At 44.9% G+C, this 22,505-nt stretch overlaps 1 protein-coding gene across 2 annotated transcripts in view; it reads left to right on the top strand.

Annotated features, from left to right (window-relative positions):
• VMP1 (vacuole membrane protein 1) overlaps nt 1-22,505 on the top strand; it is a 189,134-nt gene that overhangs the window by 59,086 nt on the left and 107,543 nt on the right. For both annotated transcript variants that reach the window (XM_060259219.1, XM_060259220.1), the window contains exon 6: nt 16,138-16,305. In XM_060259219.1, the coding sequence (XP_060115202.1) occupies nt 16,138-16,305 (168 nt within the window). The remainder of the gene's footprint in view (nt 1-16,137; nt 16,306-22,505) is intronic.

The following is a 22,505-nucleotide window of genomic DNA, read 5'->3' on the forward strand; positions in this document are numbered from 1 at the left end:
ATCTTCAGGTGGGCCCAGAGTGGTCCCGCCCCCGAGTCTTCTGCTCAAGGCTAAAAATCACACATCACTGAGCGTTGACAGCAAGCAGATGTATTTATTTATTTATTTTATGTTATATTTATATCCTGCCCATTCTGTGCAGACTCTAGGCGGCTAACAACATAAAATATGCAATAAACAATAAGCAATATTAATAAAACAATAAAACAGTCAAATTGCAATGGCGCTACTTCAGGTGGATTATATAATATTTTCCTTTCTCAGCGCGTGCAGGTTCTAGGCAGTACTAAAGTGCGATAGATCGAGATGTGGTGGCAGCCCTTTCCCATTAGATGTTACATGCAATCCGAAACAGTTCAGTCTTGCAAGCCCTGCGGAACTACGATAAGTCCCGCAGGGCCCTGATGGCTTCTGGGAGGGTGTTCCAAAGTATTGGGGCCGCAACCAAGAAGGCTCTTGCTCTGGTGGAATTAAGCCAGAAATGTTCTCTGTTGCCCACTGTCTGGCTATTGCCAGTTGCATCCCCTTTCCCTCTTTTTTCCGGGGGGGGTGGGGGCGGGGGCGGTGTCCATGTCCATTTGTTTTTATCCTGCTTTTTTTGTCAGAAACTGACTTCCATCTCATAGGAATCAAAACTTCAAACAAACAACGATTAAAAGTCAGAGTCACAGGACTACATGCACGCCTGGCAGAGGGGTAGCTGGCTGCTTCCTTCCTCTGGTCCTGGAGGGGGCAGATCCGCAGCTCAATGGAGGGGTGTTAGGTTGACCTCTTGGTGTCCCTCCAGCAGGGGCAGTTGGGACTTGGAAGCTGGCTGGAAAGGGGGTGAGGGCTATCAGTTGTTACCTGATGCAGCCCCAGCAGACATAGGGCCAGGTTGCTTCCTGTCCTCCTCCGATACGTGAAACGCTCTTAATTTGTATAATCTAAAATGGGGGCGGCCAAACTTGCTTAACATAAGAGCCACGTAGAATAAACATCAACTGTTGGAGAGCCGCACAACATGAGTGTCAGAGGTTTGAGAGCCAGAAGACGAAAAGGAAGGAAGGTAAATAGATGGGGGAGTGAGAGGGAGGTGGAAATAAAGCAACTTTAAATGTGTTCTCCAAGCCAGCTGATGGGGCAGTGGGGGCTGCGAGAGCCACACAGTATGGCCACCCCTGATCTAAAATATGGTATAAAAAGAGCCTCTGGTATTCCTGGGGCACCCGGCTGCCAAAAATAGCATTTGGATCTCAGCAAATGCCGCAGATGGTTGATTGATGCAAGCTCTTTCATCAGGCTTAAAATTTTTAGTTGATTAGTCAACGTTGCCTATTTAACTGATAACATTTATTGGCATGTTATCAGACCCTTAATATAGATGCTTTTTTTCTTTTTCTTTTTGAGATACTGAAGGAACTTGAGGGAACTTGAATCGATAAGCAGAAGTTTTTTTTCCGTCAGCGCTCGAAGGAAAGTCCCTCTAATTGTTCCTTTCCCTCCAGTTCTGTGTCACAGTAACACATTGGCAGCAAAACGGCCTTCATCACAAATGAATGCGCTTGATTGTTAGCCACGGTTTTCTTCCCAGTCAGCTCTGCTGAGTGATGAATTAATCCTCAAGTAGATTAATCTTCTGACTAAACGGGCGTAAAGGTTGCGTAGTGAAAACGTGTATGTCACTATTGGCAGTAGCAATTGAAGTCATGCGTTTTACTTCCTCTCTATTTGTCAGCATTTCTGACCGAAGCCTCTTCTTAACTTTTTTGATGTCGCTTTGAGGTCATGAAATCTAGGCGCAGAGGCTTGAGCTTTGCCCCACGCATTTGTGAAGCGTGCTTTTGCCTTTCCAGAGGTTTGCCTTATCAACATACTAACTGGACAGAGACCAGGACCTCTACACGTAGGGCATGGTTGTTTTCAGCACCCCTCTGAAGAGAAAATGCTGCCAAATTCCCTTAAAAGTAGACATGCCCTCTCCAAAAATGGAGCGGGGGGGGGAGCAGCTTACAAAAGAGAGAGACTTCATCAGGTTTCCCTCCGGTGACCAGCCTTCCTCTGATTTATATTTCGCCCTCGGATTCCTAACAAATCACATTCCAGTCTAACCACAGGCTCCCGTTGGTCGCCCGTCAAGTGCGCGGCACGCACATGTTTTGCGCCCAAGTCATCAAAGGGTTTTCTGATGAGATGTTTGATGGGTTCTTTCTCGCCCCCTCCCCCCACCCACCCCCGGCTCCTTGTTGGTGCTTGCTCTTGAAATTAGTGCAGATGCCAGCCTGCTGGGGTGAAGAGCAGTGTGATGACGAGGCTCTTGCTCATCCCCAGCACCTTGATCTGGGTGCTTGCCCTGAGCACAGTGGAAATCAAATGGGAGCACTGAGCAGTATCCTGAGTAGCAACTTTTTCTTTTAAAAAAAAAAAGAGCACGTTTCTGGCTTTTAAGGTTGCGCAAGAGGTTGAAAAGGGCACAAATGAACACACATGAATAGGGGAAGCTGAATCAGATCCCTGGTCCCTCAAAGCGTATCCAGCCTGCCAGTGGCTCTCCAGGGTATCAAGCCAGAGGTCTTTCACACCACCTCATGCTAGATTCTTTGACTGGAGATGCTGAAGGGGGTGGTTTAAACTAGGGGTTTAGGTTATAAACGATTTTATATATACTGGAGAGCCAGTTTGGTGTAGTGGTTAAGCGTGTGGACTCTTATCTGGGAGAACCGGGTTTGATTCCCCACTCCTCCACTTGCACTTGCTAGCATGGCCTTGGGTCAGCCATAGCTCTGGCAGAGGTTGTCCTTGAAAGGGCAGCTGCTGTAAGAGCTCTCTTAGCCCCACCCACCTCACAGGGTGTCTGTTGTGGGGGAGGAAGGTAAAGGAGATTGTGAGCCGCTCTGAGACTCTTCGGAGTGGAGGGCGGGATATAAATCCAATATCTATATTCGGATTTAAAGGATTTTATATTAATTTGAACTGATTCTGGATTTTAAAATTGGTTAAGCTATATTTTAGTTATCCCCGATCTGTATAGGTGCAGAAAAGTTTTAAGTATTTTACTGTATTTTATGTATTTTAGGAGGGGTTTTACATGATGTGTTATAATTTTTATATTGGTCTATGACCGTAATAAAAAGTTCATTCATTAATTCATTCAAACCAGGGGTGTTGGAACTCATTTGTCATGAGGACCGGATCTAACATAAAGGAGACCTTGTCGGGCCAGGCCATGTGTTTACCTATTTAAGTTTAGGCAGCAGAAATATAAACTTTTTTAAGGGATACAGACAAACACTACTAATTTAAAAAAAAAAAAAACTTAAAACATTAGCGCTTGTTGGTCTTAAAGGTACTTTCTTTGCATTTCTCCCATGGGATCCAGGAAACTGGGCAAAGAAAGCTCTGGCTCTTTCCTTCCTTCCCCAGGGGATCAGGACTGGGAGGAGCCTCAGCCAATAGAAGGAAGAGAGGTTTGGCTCAGTAGCTCTGCTGTGAGATTAAGAGAGGCTGGCAAAGCAAGCTGTGCCTCCCTCCCTTCCTCACCAAAGGAGGAGCCTCAGCCAGTGGAGAAAATAGAGGCTTTGCTCTGTAGCTCCTGTGGAATTGGGCAAGCCTTGCAAAGCAAGCTGTGATGCAGAAGGAAGCAAGAGAGAGGGAGAAGGAAGCAGATGATAGCCAGTTGCTTGTGGGCCTGATAGGAGCCCTCCAAGGGCCTGATTTGGCCCGCAGGCCGCATGTTTGACACCCCTTGTCAAAGTATATCCAGACTGGCAGTGGCTCTGCGGAGTTTCAAACAGAGGTCTTTCACATCACCACCTGTTAGGTTCTTTAACTGATGATGCTGGGGTGGTGGTGGTTAAACCTTCTGCATGCCAAGCAGAGGTTCTACCAGTGAGCCACAGCCCCTCGCCAATGCTGAAAAAGATATTGGCTTTGTACCCCGCCCATCACTCAGAGTCTCAGAGCAGCTTACACTTTCCTTTCTCTTCCTCTCCCCACAACAGACACCCTGTGAAGTAGGTGGGGCTGAGAGAGCTCTGAGAGAACAGCTCTGCGAGAACTGTGGCTGACCCAAGGTCACTTAGCAGCTGTATGTGGAGGTGGGGAGGGATTAAACCCGATTCTCCCAGATTAGAGTCTGCCCACTTAACCACTGCACCCAACTGGGGAGTGGGGAGAAAAGGCAGAGCAGGGTTTCCAGTAGTCTGGGCTGCTGCATCAGATGTAGCTCTCTGCTCCCTCCCTGGACCCGCAATAGCAAGGATTTCTGGTTTATTAGCCATAGTAGCTGCATGGAACTCCAAACGTATAAATCTGCATACTCCTGATTACCAAATACAAGTGGTCATTTGGTAGACAGTTGTTAGCTTTATTGAACAAAGCAACCTCTTTCATAAATGTGTGCCCCCTTGCCTGACTTGCATAGTTTGAAATACCACTTTTCTCATAGCAGAATTTTTTTCTCATTAGAGGTATCTGCAGGGAGCGAGGATTTGGACCTCGATGTCATCTGCCTAGGCCAGTATTTTAGCTGCTCCGTCAAACTGGCTTCCAATAGCGTATTCTGCATCCTTTCACTTTTGGTCAAATGAAATATATGCCCTTGGATGCACAATGCTATTGACTGAATACATATGGAAGGTAATTGTGGTATAGCTGCTTTTTGGGTGCAGTCTGCCATTGCCTGTCTTTTACAAAATCAGCACTGAAGGATCAGACCAAAGCGGGTCTGTGTAATCCAGCATCCCTCCCCCCCCCCCCCGCCAAACAGTGGCCTGTGAGATGACTGCCCCGCCCCAAGTCCTTGGAGCAGGGATGGGCACAGAGGCCCAAGTCTTCTCCTGTAGCCTCCCACCCACCTACTGTCATTCAGAAGTATATTGTCTCTGAACACAGAAATTCCAGGTAGATCTATTAATGCTTACTAGCCATAGACACTCTCTTCCTTCAAATTAGTCTTTGTTGTTCATTCGCATAGTTGAGTCCGACTTTCTGCGACCCCATGGACGAAGTCACGCCAGGCCCACCTGTCTTCCACCATCCTCTGAAGCCCACTCAAATATATGTTAGTTACATCAGTAACGCTGTCCAGCTATCTCATCTTTGGCTGTCCCCTTCTTCTTTTGCCTTCTGTCTTTCCCAGCATCAGGGTCTTCTCCAGTGAGTGCTCCTTTCTCATTTGGCGGCCAAAGTGACGGATAGTGCGTGTTAGCAGAGCGGCGTGCTATTAGGCTGATAACAACGGCACCGCAGATAAGAAGAGTCTTCACACTGGTTCTACTAAAACTATCAGTGTATTTACAAATATTTACAGATAAGTGCAGTATAATTACAATCCAGAGCTCCAGAGTGCTACGCCAGACAATCATCAATACAGAGAGAGAAAGTAACCTTGCTAGTTAGCACTTTTATAGCTCAGCCCACCAATCAGCAAATATGCTGACTCACTGTGACTACAGGCAATTACCGGGCATTGCATCAGCCAGTCCTGTGATCACAGTCACATGACCTCATCTCTTTGACAGTAGATGACAGTAGATGATCTAAGATGCAGTAACTTCTAAGCTACACAGTTACTGACACAAAGTATTTGAGCTTCAGCATCTGGCCTTCCAGGGAACAGTCTGGGTTGATTCCCCTTAGGACTGACTGATTGGATCTCCTTGCAGTCCAAGGGACTCTCAAGATTCTTCTCCCAACACCACAGCTCAAAAGCATCTATTCTTCTGCGCTCGGCCTTCCTTATGGTCCAACAAATTAGTCTAATCCCCCATTAAAGGCTGAGTTCCCCCTGTTAGTTATGCATTATGTGAAGAAGAATTTCCTTTTGTCTGACTCTGTTGCTGTCTAGCCCTAACTGAGCTAGATGGCCCAGGCTAACCAGATCTGGGAAGCCAAGCAGGGTCACCCCCCAGTTAGTAACTTGGAGGGGAGACCGCCAAAGAAGTCCAGGGTCACTACGGAGAGGCAGGCAACGGCAAACCACCGCCGGACGTCTCTTGCCTTGAAAACCGTACAGGGTCACCATAAAGTGGTTGTGATTTGACGGCATTTTCCAAGACCACCTTTGCTGTTTAAACTTGCGGATGTTGCTGCAGCTTCCTTATACCACTCAATCGGCGGTAGCAAAGGCTGAGCAAATCGTCATGGCAGCGCCTCGGTAGATACTCATTTGTGGGCTTTTGAGCTTAGCTGAGAAACAGAAGAGAGAAATCTCTAGGCTTGGGCCAGCCCCTGATGCGCAGCCCGGTCGAGCCTGCCCTGTTAGCAAGAGGGGCTCAGAGAGCAAATTCCTCTCCCCTCTGAATCTGAGCACTCCTCACTCAGTGTCGTCATTTTAAATGAGCCATCGACATCTTAGTTTTCATCCCGGTTGCAGTGTGGTTTCTGTGGGTTCCTGGATTCTGTGTCTTTCTTCTTCTTCTTCTTCCCGTTAGGGAATTGTTTGCATTTCAGTGGAACAGAAGTAATAAAATAGGTTTAATCTTCAGGTAGCTTGACGGATGTTTCCAGCTGCTCTCATTCCACCACCACCACCCCACTATATTGGCGCTTTGAGTTTCTTTTTGTCCATGTCTTTTCCCAAAGCCTTTGAGGAGGGGTTTTGTGGGGGGTTTTGTATTTCGTGTATTTTTTTTGTGTGTGTGTGTGCGCGTGTTCATGTGTGTGTTTGCACCTCAAAGTCATGTCAGCCTCTGTTGACTAACCCTTACTGGGGGCCTGGAGGATATTCAGAGAGATGAAGAAGGAGAAGATGATGATATTGGGTTTAGATCCAGCCCTATACTCTGAATCTCAGAGCGGTCACAATCTCCTTTACGTTCCCCCCACAACAGACACTCTGTGAGGTTGGTGGGGCTGAGAGAGCTCTTGCAGCAGCTGCCCTTTCAAGGACAACTCCTACGAGAGCCATGGCTGACCCAAGGCCATTCCAGCAGGTGCAGGTGGACGAGTGGGGAATCAAACCTGGTTCTCCCAGATAAGAGTCCGCGCACTTCACCACGACACCAAACTGACTTCATATGGCTGAATAGAGCCTGCCCCTGTTCTCTCGACTGGGTATTTCAAGGAAGTCTCCCATCCAAGTACTAACCACAGTCGACCCAGCTTAGCTTCCAAGATCTGATGAGATCGGGCTTGCCTGGCTATCCAGGTCAGGACTTCTTTGGGGAGTATTGTGGGGCAATTCTATAGGGAAAAGAATGATCCAGTTATCGCCAAATACCTTTGTTGGCCAGTTCTGTGTGCCAAGTAGAAACTCCTCAAAGCCTCTCTGTGTAACAAAAAATAGTACTCCTTATTATTCCTACTTATCCAGTATTTACTAGTAACGAACACAGTGCTTACAGTGATAGCAAAACATAATATAAGCAAGCATATTTATACAACACAAAATCCCTCTGGAACCAAAAGTACACACTGCTCCTACTGTATGATGGATCAATGGCCTATAGAAAAAATATGGAGCTGTAATACAAGTCTGACAATATCCAAGACCAGTCCAATATTGTTTCGAGTGCAGAGACTCTTCTTCTTGGGACCGTCTTCTTTATTGTTGATTCAGTAGGTAAGTGGTGCTTCTTTTAATTTTTGTCTCACTTTCATGGCTTTGTTTTCAAAGAGCCAGTTTGGTGTAGTGGTTAAGTGTGCAGACTTTTATCTGGGAGAACCGGGTTTGATTCCCCACTCCTCCACTTGCACCTGCTGGGATGGCCTTGGGTCAGCCATAGCTCTAGCAGAGGTTGTCCTTGAAAGGGCAGCTGCTGTGAGAGCCCTCTCAGCCCCACCCACCTCACAGGGTGTCTGTTGTGGGGGAGGAAGGTAAAGGAGATTGTAGCCTGCTCTGAGACTCTTCAGAGTCGAGGGCGGGATATAAATCCAATATCATCATCATCTTCATTTCTTCTTGGAACGCCTGCAAATTATCTTCATATCCTTCTGAAATGGCGTTTCTTTTTAAAAGCAAAAAACTTATTGCTATCAGCCATCATCCCTGAAAGTAGAAACTGGCAGACAAAACTTGAGTAACCATTTAGACCCAAACTCCTCTTGAGATAGAGGCTTACTTTTTTGGTTCACCATAGGCGAAGGCTGGTGGTGAACTGCATAGGAGATGCCTATATTTATATTGCTGGGCATGTGGAAATACTCTTGGAAGTTTGTTGTTGTTGTGTTAAGCAGGGCTTTTCCCTGGGGGAATGCACCGGAATGCAGTTCCAGAACCTCTTTGTGGAAACCAAATTCTCAAAAAAATGTCTAAAAGTTCAATAGGGGCACCAGGGGACCATGACGTGGAGTCACAAAAGTATTAAAATAAATATTTTAAAAGTTTTAAGCAAAAGGATGCCCAGTAGCAGCTAAAGGTGAGTGGGGAAGCAGCCAGACAGCCTGGGGGATTTGTTCCTCTTGTCAACGGAAACTGCTTTAAAGTAGAAGTAAGTCCATAGCGCAGGAAAATAATTACTGTTTCTAAGAATCCCGGGGTGATTCTTCTTTTCCATTTTGAGAGTTCCGGCGCTTCTTTTTCCAACCCCCCCCCCTTGATTATAAGTAGTATCAAATTTAGACGTGCCTTTTATGGCCAAGCGGTCTCAAGGCGGCTAACAAAAGTTAAAATATTAACAGATCTAAGTTAAAAGCAATACAAATAAAACTTAAAAGGCTGCTCCCATAAGCAAACCTGAGTAATAAAAAGCCAAATGGAAGAGCTCTGCTTTGCTGGCCCTGCAGAAACTAGGCGAGTCCCGCAGCAGCTGCATACCGTGTGACACCACAAAGAAGGCCCTCATCCTGGTGGATGCTAAGCACCACAAGCAAGTCGCAGGTTGAGAACACAGATTTGGGGGGGGGGGCATGCTGGATGAGATGGTCCGCCAGATATGAAGATCCCAGACCATTTAGGGCTGTAAAGGCAATCACCAGCACCTTGCATATGATCCAGAACTCAATCAGCAGCCAGTGCAACTGTTTCAAGACAGGATAGACTCATAGAATCATAGAGTTGGAAGGGGCTTCCAGGGTCATCTAGTTCAGCCCCCTGCACAATGCAGGAAACTCACAGATACCTCCCTCTAAATTCACAAGATCTTCATTGCTGCCAGATGGCCATCCAGCCTCTGTTTAAAAACCTCCAAGGAAGGAGAGCCCACCGCCTCCTGTAGAAGCCTGTTCCACTAAAGAACCACTCTAATGGTCAGAGGAGCCCACCGGGGTAGACATGATCTCTCCGAAGAGAACCTTTCAGCAATCTTGCCGCTGTGTTCTGCACTGCCTGTAATTTCCGGAGCGCCTTCAAGGCCAGCCCCACATAGAGCGCATTGCAGTAGTCAAGGCAGGAGGTGACCCTGGCATGAATCACCATGGCTAGGTCAGAATGGGACAGATATGGAGACAATTGATGGGCTTGGGGCAAATAGAAAAACACCGTTCTTGCCACTGCGGACACCTGCTTTTGCAGGGACAAGGAGGAGTCAAGCCAGATCCTGAGGCTCCTAATAGAGTCCGCTAATGAAAGCTGAACCTCATCAAGAGTTGGAATAGGGGTGTCAAACTCATTTGCTATGAGGGCCGGATCTGACATAAACGAAACCTTGAGGGGCCGGGCCATGTTAGGTTGGGCCAAGCTATGTCAGGCCGGGCCATGTGTGAACCTATTTAAGATTAGGGAGCAGAGACAAACACAAATATAAAGAGCACAAGCAAACACAAATATATACATTTTAAAAAACTTAAAACATGCTTAAAACGTTAGCACTCATTGGTCTTAAAGGTGCTTTTTTTGTATCTCTTCCATGGAATCCAGGGAACTGGGCAAAGGAAGCTCTGGCTCTTTCCTCCCTTCCCCAGGGACTTGGAGGGGGAGCCTCAGTCAATAGAAGGGAGAGAGGTTTGGCGCAGTAGCTCTGCTGTGTGATTCAGGGAGCCTGGCAAAGCATGCTGTTCCTCCCCCCTTCCTCCCCAAGGGAGGAGCTTCAGCCAATGGAGAAAATAGAGGTTTCACTCTGTGACTCCCATGCGATTGAGTAGGCCTGGCAAAGCAAGCTGTGATACAGAAGGAAGCAAGAGAGGGGGGGGGGGGAAGGAAGCAGATGACAGTCAGTTGCTCAGGGGCCTGATAGGAGCCCTCCGGGGGCCTGATTTGGCCCCTGAACTGCAAGTTTGACACCCCTGAGTTGGAATCTGTAGGCCCCCCCTTTGGTCCAGGCGGGTTGGAGGTCACTGGAGATTACTGATCTTTCTTCTAGGATTGCTTCCCTAGGTCCTTGAAGGAAGCTACTGTTTAGACCCCATCCTTTGATCCTGCGGACCTAGCTAGTTACTGCCTGATATTACATATTCCTTATCTTGGGAAGGTGAGAGGGCACTGGCACTTCTTAATGGGCTCTCGTTTTTCTATTTTACAGCCCATGGATTTTGGGTTGATAGTTCAGTAAGCCCGTTCCTGACCCGTCCATCCTCCAAGGAGCTCCAGGTGGTGTACGACTCAGTGTTCCTTCTAAACTGAGTTCGCGTGAGCTAACTCATTTTTTTTAGCCTCCGGGCTCACACCTTTTTTGCCTTAGCTCAGGAAAAATGGCCCCAGAGCAAAGTAATGTATGCAGCAGCTCACAGCTTTAACGCCGGTAGCTCACAATGCAGAATTTCTGCTCACAAGACTCTACAGCTTAGAGGGAGCATTAGTGCGCATAGTTCTGTCCTCACAACAACCCTGTGGGGTAGGTCATGCTGGGATTCTGTGACTGACCCAGGCTCGCCTGGTTTGAACGTACAGTTGGTTTCCCCAGGGCTTCTTTCTAGCAGGAACTCCTTTGCCTATTAGGCCACACCCCCTGTGTAGCCAATCCTCCAAGAGCTTACAGGGCTCTTAGTACAGGGCCTACTGGAAGCTCCAGGGGGAATGGCTACATCAGGGGTGTGTGGCCTAATAGGCAAAGGATCCTACTACAAAAAAAAGCCCTGGGTTTCCCCAGTCTCATTCAGTGCTCCAACCACTGTGCCATACCACCTCTCTCTCTCTTTCCCCTCCTTTATCAGATGAGTCATCAGCTGCAAGCTTAAGGAAGTCCATCGGTGGGACAGGCTGTTCTGTTCCCATATGGACTGTTCCTTCTCACTGTAGGGCCTAGACAGGATGACTTGATTTGTGGTTCTGACCCGGTGCTGAGTTGTCTGGTGACCCCAGTGAAAAAGTTACTGCAACCTCGTTGGGAGTAATTAGTGATGGATTCAATGGAAGAAAAGGATGTAAAGCTGTCGGATTGGGGAGGGGGAGTGAGTCATCAGTTTCTTTCCACCTCTTCCCTTTTGTCTTTCGTCCTGTGAAAGAAGGTTGCTTTGGCAACTTACCTCGGTCCCGGCTGCCCTAAGTCGCTCAAGGGTGGGGTGTGGAGGGGGGGGGAGCACCCCTTGTTGATACCTCCAGAGATGACTGAATCCCACCCCTATATTTAATTAATAGGATAAGTTTTAAAAGCGTTTTATTCTGTTCAGTGGCTGAGAAGGAAATCTGCAGCTGGTTCTTGCTTCTGGAGTTTGTTAGCAATCCCTCCCCTCCCCATCCTGCGTCGAAACTGGAGTCCAGCAGCACCTTTAAGACCGACAAAGTTTTATCGAGGATGTAAGCTTTTGTGTGCTAGAAGCACACTTCATCAGACAATGAAATGGGGTACAGTGAGCAGTGCTACATGTAACTTGTGGGTAGTGGTAAAGCATGGGAAATAGTCTAAAGTTAGAATCCAACAGCAAGATAGTGAAATTCACAAATTGAAAGAATAACAGCTCGGTCTGGATAGTATATGTTGTGTGGGAAAACAGCAAAAGGCAATGAACTTGTGGGAATTGGAGAATGATGGTGAGAATGGCAGTAAAAATTAATTACTCTGTTTCTCCTCAAGCATGGGGTAAACTGCTTTTTGGCTTCGGGAACAGTTTGTCATATTTCATGAGGCTAAAACCAGGTCGTTCTGCTGAGTGCATCTGGTCACGTGAACACACAAAACTGCCTTCTACTGAATCAGACCATCGGTCCATCACAGAGAGCCAGTTTGGCGTAGTGGTTAAGTGTGCGGACTCTTATGTGGAAGAACCGGGTTTGGTTCCCCACTCCTCCACTTGCAGCTGCTGGAATGGCCTTGGGTCAGCCAGAGCTATTGCAGGAGTTGTCCTTGAACAGGTAGCTGCTGCAAGAACTCTCTTAGCCCCACCTATCTCGCATGGTGTCTGTTTTGGGAGGGGAAGCTAAAGGAGATTGTGAGCTGCTCTGAGATTCAGAGTATAGGGTGGGATATAAATCCAATATCATCATCATCACAGTTAGTGCTGCCTACTCAGACTGGTGGTGGCTGTCCACAGTCTCAGGCAGACGTCTGTTACATCACCTGCTGCCTGATACCTTAACTGGAGATGCCAGGGGTTGAACCTTCTGTGTGCCAAGCAGATTCTATACCACTGAGCCACGGCCCCTCCCCAAGTCCTTCAGGCATCCCTGCTACACTTCTATGGGTGATGCCCCATCACTAGGACGCTTCAAACAACATCTTGAAATCATGGTGGAAGCTGAGTTCTGCATGAGGTGCCCTGCTGGATCCGACCCAGTAGTCCCTTGAGGCCAGCATTCAGTTTCATATGGTGGACGACCAGTTCCTCTGAAGGGCCAACAAATGCGCAATGGAGACCACCAGCTGCTATTCACTGCCACAGGAGGTGGTGGTGGCTGCAAGCACAGACTGCTTCAAGAGGGGATTGGATAAACATATGAAGCAAAGGTCCATCAGTGGCTATTAGCCACAGTGTATTGATGGAACTCTCTGTCCGGGGCAGGGATGCTCTGTATTCTTGGTGCTGGGGGGAGGGCAACAGCGGGAGGGCTTCTAGTGTCCCACTGATAAACTTCCTGATGGCACCTGGGTTTTTTGGCCACTTTGTGACACAGAGTGTTGGACTGGATGGGCCATTGGCCTGATCCAACATGGCTTCTCTTATGTTCTTATGTGACACAGAGTGTTGGACTGGATGGACCACTGGCCTGATCCAACATGGCTTCTCTTATGTTCTTACGTTCTTATTCAGAGGTTGATTGCCTCTGGATGAAGGAGGCTGCCTTTCATCATTATGGCTAGTATCTATTGCTGGACTCCCTCCTTCATGGATCTGTCTAATAGTACCCCCTTTGAAGCCATCAGCGCTGGTGGCCATGGCTACATTCATTGGCGGTGAATTCCACAGCTTGTTTAAATTTGCTGAGAGAACACCACCTGCCTGTTGTCTGTCTTTGCGGGTTGTCAAATTGTGGTTTGTGCAGTCCTGGCTTCAAGGGATAGCACAAAGCAGATTGGGATGCAGTGCCGAGCTGTGGTTTGTGCTGAGTTGTAAATCCAGTGAGTGGGGGCGGTGGGGAGAGGTGTGCATGGGGCGCAGGGCTCCTATGTGAGCTCAACCCTGTTTTTATATCTGTTCTTGTAGTAATCCTTGAACAAAGCAAAAGTCAAGTAGCATCTTTAAGACCGACAAAGTTTTATTCAGAATGTAAACTTTCGTGTACTCCAAGCACACTTCATCAGATGAGGAATCAGGCATATCCTTGTGTAACTTGCTCGGGGAGAAAGCCATTTCCCCCCCAATTAAATCAACAGCGATATCCTGCTAACTCTTTACAAAGAAAAGTTGGTGCTGATGTTTGATGGATTGCTTAATTGTGTTGTGATAAAAAGAATTCTTTGCATTTGCATAGCATTTTCAAGCGCCGAAAATTCTTTGCGTACATTCTTTTGTAGAGAGCCGGTGTAGCATTAGTCGCTAAGAAAATGGGCTGTGATCTCAGCGGTTGCTTATTCAAATCTTTTTTTTTTACGAGGTGGTTTGCCATTGCCTTTCCCAGTCATCTACACTTTTCCCCCAGCAAACTGGGGACTCATTTTGCCGACCTCGGAAGGATGGAAGGCTGAGTCAACCTGGAGCTGGTTAGCTGAACTCAGCTTCCGCCAGGATCAAATTTAGGTCGTGAGCCGAGAGCTCAGATTGCAGTACTGCAGCTTTACCACTCTGCACCACAGGGCCCTTACTCATGGAAGTTTACACTCCTGTAAAAATTGTTGTCGTCTAAGGGATGCTGGACTGAAATCTTGCTGTTCTGCTGCAGTCCAACACATGGCTACCCTCTGAAACTTTATTCCATCAGTGGAAATAACCAAAACTTAGAAAGCAGACGGATGGAAATCTTCATCACCCCACTGTGACCACATAGGAGAAAGTAACTTTTTAAAGTATGATGGGAATAAGATTTTATTATGACAATTGTAATTCAGGAAGCATTTTTAAGGTAGATGCTGAGCGGATAGAATTTAGTACACCTTCCGGTGATGTCAGGGGATGTGTGGCAGATGCAAATGAGTTGTGCTAATGAGCTCCGGCACCTCTTTTTCTACAAAATGACCCCTGACTGCAGCTCAGGACACTCCGGAAAATGCTGCACCTGAGGCTTAGTTAGGGGATGGTGAGGATCAACGTGAAGGGGGGAATCAGCGGACACGGCATGTTTTGTCTGGCTCCAGCCCAAGGGTGGTCAAACTGAGGCTCAGGAGCCACGTGTGGCTCTTTCACACACATTGTGTGCCTCTTGAAGCCCCTAGCACTCGTCAGCCAGCTTGGAGAAGGCATTTGTCTGTCTCTTTAAAACACTTCTCCAAGCCAACCAACAGTTTGGAGAATGCAGTTAAAGTTGCTTTCTCTCCCCCTCCCTCACTTATCTTCCTTCCTTGAGGTTCATGTCTTGGCAGCTCTCAAACATCTGACATTTATTCTATATGGCTCTTAAGTCAAGCAAGTTTGGCCACCTGTGCTCCGGTTCAGCCCATAGCGCTGCTGTAATAGAACCTGCTTTTAGTAGTCTCCTCCATGATAAACTGCTGTTTGAGGAAGCCCTAGGGGCTGCTGACATTCAACCCAATAAACACCTGTCTCACCCCACCCACAAAAGGATCTGTAGAAATTTGTTATACACCTAAAGCAACATACTTTTTTCACGCATTCTCAGTCTTCTACTCGACCGTTTCTACCTGTGAGCAATTCCATCATGCCAAAACTCTCTCTAATGTACTCATTTTCCAAATGCAGGGAGGCTGTTTTTATGAGGTGAAACATTAAAATATTAATATCTCTTAGTATAATAATTGAATGGCTGTTAACATGTTATGCCTGCATTGCTGATATCAGTTCTAAAACCAATTACAAGAGTCCTGGCCCCATACTGTTTCAGTTTATCCCCTGATTTCCGCTGACATTTTTGTGCCTTTAGTATTCACTTCACGGATTTTGTTTCCCCACCTCCCCAGTTCTTTTGAGACCACTTTTTAACCCGGTGTTTTTCTGGAAGCTGATTTTGAGTTACCATAGCTTTTTCCTTATGTGTAATGTTCCTCTAGGTTTTCTCTGTCTCGTCCACTCCTAGCCATAAGAACGTAAGAGAAGCCATGTTGGATCAGGTCAACGGCCCATCCAGTCCAACACTCTGTGTCACACAGTGGCAAAAAATTTTATATATACACACACACTGTGGCTAATAGCCACTGATGGACCTGTGCTCCATATTTTTATCTAAACCCCTCTTGAAGGTGGCTATACTTGTGGCCGCCACCACCTCCTGTGGCAGTGAATTCCACATGTTAATCACCCTTTGGGTGAAGAAGTACTTCCTTTTATCCGTTTTAACCTGTCTGCTCAGCAATTTCATCGAATGCCCACGAGTTCTTGTATTGTGAGAAAGGGAGAAAAGTACCTCTTTCTCTACTTTCTCCATCCCATGCATTATCTTGTAAACCTCTATCATGTCACCCCGCAGTCGACGTTTCTCCAAGCTGAAGAGTCCCAAGCGTTTCAACCTTTCTTCATAGGGAAAGTGCTCCAGCCCTTTAATCATTCCAGTTGCCCTTCTCTGGACTTTCTCCAATGCTATAATATCCTTTTTGAGGTGCGGCGACCAGAACTGCACACAGTAGCCATCTGCAATTCACTGTTCAATAATTGGACTTTCATGGTCAAGTCCAAACATTTCTTCATGTGTTCAGAACTAATCACGCAGGCCTTTGGATTCTATCTGTAACGACTCAAGAATATCATTTGCTGCTATGCCTGAAATGTTGGTTTCCTGTCTCCCTCCATCCACAGGGTCCACACATAGCTTCAGTGACTCTCGCCGCATATGAATGTAACTCTGTGGACTTCCCTGAGCCACCCTACCCCGACCAAATAATTTGCCCCGATGAGGAGGGGGTTGAAGGATCAATTACGTTATGGACCATCGTCTCCAAAGTCAGGCTGGAGGCCTGCATGTGGGTAAGGAATGTTTCCAATTGTGTGTTTTGGTGGCAAGGTAAGCACCTGAGTGTGTGTGCGCATGTTAAATAAATTTTTGGATCTGTTTTTGTTTAATCCGTTAATTGATTTAAGTGGATAGATGAAAGACAGCTTTTTTAAATAAGTGAATTGTTTTTAGTGACGATTGTATCAAAACATAGAAGAGGCATTCCACCTTTGCTCTCCCACAAGGGAGAATGTTCCCCCCCCACCCGATACAGCCTTTATAGAGGCATCCCTCTTTCTTGCATAGCAAGGGAACGCCTCTTTCCAAGATGCTGTGGTAATGCAGACCTTAAAAACAACAGTATTTTGATCAATAACAATAGTTTTTTTGAAAGAATGCAAACGTAATAGGTCATCGAAAGGTAAAGGTAGTCCCCTGTGCAAGCACCAGTCGTTTCTGACTCTGGGGTGATGTCGCATCAGAACGTTTTCACGGCAGATTTTTATGGGGTTGGTTTGCCATTGCCTTCCCCAATCATCCACACTTTCCCCCCAGCAAGCTGGGTACTCATTTGACCGACCTCGGAAGGATGGAAGACTGAGTCAACCTTGAACTGGCTACCTGAACCCAACTTCCGCCGGGATCAAACTCAGGTCGTGAGCAGACTTCGGACTGCAGTACTTCAGCTTTGCAATTCGGCACCACGTGGCTCATCTAGAGTAATCTAGGGTTTCCTTAATCTGTTGTGCACTTCCTACATCTGCACAATTATCGTGAGGAGTAATTCTGAGGGTTAATTTTGTGTATTTTTTTTAGTAGCTGCCGCTGCCTTAGCTTAACGATGGGTAAGAGACTGACTTTGCTAGAACGGACGCAGCATTAGGAAAAGACAAAACATCTGCAGCGCTCCTTAGACCATTGCTTTTTTTGACGGCGGAGATCAACGTGTGGCTATTCCCCTCAGGGAACCTCTTCCTCTTGCTACCGTTATCTGATGTCATGACATGTTTTCTTGGCCTTGTTTACGGGAGCCTGCCGGTTTCCTGGAAATCCAACGTGCCAGCAGCTGCATCTCTCCACGTTGTCCTAATTCCAGCCTGCTTCTGTAGAAGCTGCTGGGGAAAATGTGCTGCAGCTTCCCTTTCTGTCCTGTCAACTTTCAGAGATGCTGCAGCCCAGCTTTGCTTGCTGCCCAGTCATGCTTTCAACAGTTCTCCCCCCCCCCCCGCCCCGCCACCATCTGAAGCAAAGGTCAGAACTGCACGTCATGGGAATCGCAGGGCCACTGCCAAAATGGCAGCCTTGCCTTGCCTTTTCTCCCCCTCTGTTTGTAGTATGGAGAAAAAGCTTTCCATGTCAGTTTGGTGTAGCGGTTAAGTGTGCGGGCTCTTATCTGGGAGAACCGGGTTTGATTCCCCACTCCTCCACTTGCACCTGCTGGGATGGCCTTGGGTCAGCCATAGCTGTGGCAGAGGTTGTCCTTGAAAGGGCAGCTGCTGGGAGAGCCCTCTCAGCCCCACCTACCTCACAGGGTGTCTGTTGTGGGGGAGGAAGATAAAGGAGATTGTGAGCCGCTCTGAGACTCTGAAATTCGGAATGGAGGGTGGGATATAAATCCAATATCATCCTCTTCCTTCTTTTCCTCCTCTTCCTGATGTTGTCAGTTCATTTAAGGAGGGAAGCTACCCGAGCTTGAATTTTGTGAAGCTGCGTGGCTGTGAGATGTTGTTAATCGGGATCCTGAAAAGGAAATTTATTGTATGAATGTGAATCATTAGATCAATAGAAGTGTCCTTAAGTGGAATAAGACTGCCTGATGAAGGGCTACGCTCTGAAATGCGCTAAGACACGAGGAAATCGCGTTGTATATTTCAAGAGGCATCAGTACATCAGACGATATCCATTTTGGGGATATTGCCAGCAAAATACATTTGGAGGAAGATTTTTGGCCACATTTCAAGGACATTGTTTCTAGCTGAGCCTTTTGGACTTGTGATATTTGTTACTTGTTTGTTGTGTTGTATTGACATGGTATAAATATTTTTTGCATGATCTTGTTCCTTAGGCAATTCACTATTGTGTTCCCCTTTTCATTTCGCTTCATTTAAGGCTTCACACCAAACCATGGTTAGAGAAGCCCAGGATGTAGTTATATGTAGCAGACCATAGTCATGAACATGATTTGCCCCAGCCATCAAGGGTATGGCCACAAAAGACAGGCAGAAAACAAAAAGTGGAGAAATTACTGCAAACTTTTCTTTTGATCAGATTTTGAGTCCAGTGTTGCCTTTAAGGCCATCAAATGTTTATTCAAGGTATGAGCTTTTGTGTGCAAGCTCACTTCAGATACACAGCTTAGCTTCCATTTCTATATAGAGAGATCCAGGTGGGCAGCCGTGTTGGTCTGAAGCAGTAGAACAAAGCAGAGTCAAGTAGCACCTTTAAGACCAACAAAGTTTTATTCAGAATGTCAGCTTTCAAGCACACTTCATCAGACAGTAGGATGGGATGGGATTAACAGTCCTACATATATAGAGAGAGGGCAGTGAATCAGCATACAAAATCAGGGAAATGTCTCTTAGCAAAATCTTGGCAATGTCTGCTAAGGTACATTTCCATGATTTTGCATGCTGATTCACTGCCCACTTTCTCTATATTAAGGACTGCTTGCTGTTTCACCCTACTGCCTGAGGAAGTGTGCTTTAAACTTATTCAGGGAAAGTTCACTTCCAGTCCGTGCAGGGCGACCTTTTGTTTTTCCGCTGGGTTAGCAACATGAAGCCAAAACAAAGTGTTGTTTTTCTTGTGGAGCAGCGGGGTCTTTCTTTCTTCCTTCCTTCCTTCCTTCCTTCCTTCCTTCCTTCCTTCCTTCCTTCCTTCCTTCCTTCCTTCCTTCCTTCCTTCCTTCCTTCCTTCCTTCCTTCCTTCCTCCCTCCCTCCCTCCCTCCCTCCCTCCCTCCCTCCCTCCCTCGTTTTCCTATTGCATCATCACTTCAAGAACTTAACTGGTTCCAGATTAATTGTACAGGCTTAGAATTTGTTTTTCAGGCCTTAATTTGGATCCTCTTTGATAAACTGGAATTTTAAAGTGCTAAGACTACAAACCAGTCCATTTAAGTCCTGCCTTGGGGGGGGGCGGGGTGTTGCTTAACAATAATAATAATAATAATAATAAGTTTTTATTTATACCCCGCCCTCCCGCCGAAGCAGGCTCAGGGCGGCTTATCTCTATTTCTTTTACAAACTTGACCTTCTCTTTCTCTGAATCTCCTTCCTTCTTCCTCTTTCTTTTCCTACAAACCCCTCTTTATAAAGACATATGGGAATGGATAATAAATAAAATTGATTTAGGAAGGGGTGTCTGGCTACTACTAGATATAAAAGTATGTATGGATCCATACAATTCATTGAAACAACTGACAAGGCTGTTAAATGAAAGTATTTTACAGTATAAATATTTATTTAATATGTGTTTAGCTACATATGAATAATAAATGAATTAATTAGGTAATTATAAAATTTGAACTAAATTGAAATGAACTTGACACAAGTTAAAGATGAAGTATTTTCTTTCTACCCCCACATTCTTTTTCATGTTTTTATTCCTTTTTCAAGGCTGCACTTTTCCATTTCTGATGCCCACTACCTCTCCCCCCCCCTCTTTTTTTTTTAGTCTTTCTCTATCCCCCTTTAAAGAAAGGTATATGAGACTGGTCAGTAAGTAAAATTGATATATGTAGGATGGTATATATAATACTAGAAATAAAAGCATTTAAGGATATATAGGTAGAGGTTGAATTTATGGATAAGAAAATATAGGTATGATAGATCACTGTTAATAAGTTAACATGATTGTTAAATATAGTTAAAGATGTACGTGGTAGCTAAAGTTAGATTATGTTTATAATGTTTAAAGAGCATGATTAATGTGAATATAATGGCTTTATTAGAATATTTCATAGGTTCCTTTATAGCATTGTTATACTTAAGATGTTTTTTGAAATTATATGTACAATTACAAAGTTCTTAAGAGAGGCAGTAGAAACACTTCTTTAAGAGAAAGGGAAAGTAGATGGCTTTGCAAAGTAACTTGTTTGTTTTTTCTTTGTTTAAAGAAAGTTAAATTAAGCCCCCCGTAGGTAAATTGTTCTTTTCAGACAAGGAAGCTTATATATAGCTTTCTCTCTCTTTCCTCTGTAAAGGGAAGAAATTCTGAAAAGCATCCCTATTTAAGGGAAGCACGTTTATAGTTTTCCTGTTAAGTTGTGTTAGGTTAAAATATGGTTGAGCACTCTTAAATCACCTTAAAGGTGGCACACATGTACAAATTTCTTAGTTGGAATTGTAGAGGTCTTAACAACATAGTAAAACGCAAAAGGCTTCTTAATACTATTTAAAGAGAGAGGGCAAATATTGTATGTCTTCAGGAGACACATCTGAAAAATGCCAACGAAAAATTGTTATCCTCAAATTGGTTTAATCAAAACTATTTGGCTTCAGGGACATCAAAATCCAGAGGTGTAGCAATTTTGTTTTCAAAATTGGTACCTTTCCATTGCCAAAAAATAAAGTCTGTTCCTAAGGGTTATTATATTTTTGTTAGAGGGGAGCTAGACGGCCAGCCACTTACAGTAGCATCCTTGTATGCCCCAAACGCGAACCAGAAAATATTCATTAAAGAGACTCTTAACCTCCTAGCAGAATTTCAAATTGGTGAAACCATAACTGGCGCAGACCTAAACTATATAATAGATCCAACACTGGATAAAACACATAAACCAGGGAAAAAAACAGCAAAAACTACGGAACTATTAAACAATAGATTCGTTTAATCTGGTAGACATATGGCGTTTATAGAACCCGGAAGTCAAGCAATGCACGTATTATTCTAGTTTACATCAAATCCATACAAGAATTGACTTTCTTCTTGTAACTAAAAGGCTAGCTAATCAGATTCAGGAGGCTGATATAGGACCACGCATAATCTCAGACCACTCTTGGGTAACATGTACGCTCTCCACCCAAAATGATGACAAGCAAGGATATCATTGGAAATTAAACAAATTATTATTGCAAGATGAATTGATATGCGAAAAAATAACAGCTTCAATAAAGGAATATTTTAAATTTATTCGACTAAAGACATATCACAGGAGACTTTATGGGACGCATTCAAAGCTGTTATAAGAGGGCAGTTAATAGCAATTGCATCCACCTATAAAAAAGAGAGACAAGCATTATTAACAGAAATGACTAGTAAAATTAAGCATCTGGAACGTCAATATGCTAAAAAAGGAGGCAAAAAGCTGCTAAGAATTCTAGAACAGGAACGTAAAAAATTAGACCTATTAGAAACATCCAAAATACAAAAAAACGTAATGATACTTAACCAAAAATATTTTACCAAAACACCGAGGTCTATTAGGTTGCTTAGACAGAGGACTATCCAGAAAAAGGTATCTCATCTTATTCATAAAATGCATAACCCTCAAGGACAATTTACTACTAAATCTAAAGAGATAATTCAGATATTCTATAATTACTACCAACAGTTATACAAATCAGAGAACCCCGATCGGGCCAAAATTAAAGAATATCTTAACTCTATAAATTACAACATCAAAATAACACCTGAACATTTTTCTTTTCTAGAACAAGAAATAACACAATTTGAACTATCTGAAACTTTAAAACATATCAAAAACAATAAAGCACCGGGCAGAGATGGTATACCTATTATAAGAAATTTAAATCAGTGATATTAGACCCCTTAGTACAAACGTTAATTCTGTTATGATTAAAGGAACTATGCCTACTACATGGACGGAGGCCAGAATTACAGTGATACCCAAACCAGGGAAGGATAATCAATACCCTACATTTTACAGACCAATATCGGTTTTAAATAATGATTTTAAAATATTCTCAGCTATAATGGCTAACAGATTAAATAAAATTATTGCAAACTACATACATAGTGACCAATCAGGCTTTATCCCTACTAGAACTCTCACAGATAATATCCGCAAAACTTTGGATTTAATTTTTGTAGGAAAACAAAAAAAAGTGGAATCAGTTCTTTTGGCCATTGACACTGAGAAAGCATTCGACAAAGTGGAGGTTCCATATCTGCTTACTGTATTACATCATATGGGCTTTGGTCCAAAATTCCTAACCTCCATTGAGGCTCTGTATGCTAAACCAAAAGCACAAATCTATATTAATAATTTTA

Source organism: Heteronotia binoei, chromosome 18 (assembly GCF_032191835.1).
Source record: "Heteronotia binoei isolate CCM8104 ecotype False Entrance Well chromosome 18, APGP_CSIRO_Hbin_v1, whole genome shotgun sequence".
Taxonomy (NCBI): domain Eukaryota; kingdom Metazoa; phylum Chordata; class Lepidosauria; order Squamata; family Gekkonidae; genus Heteronotia; species Heteronotia binoei.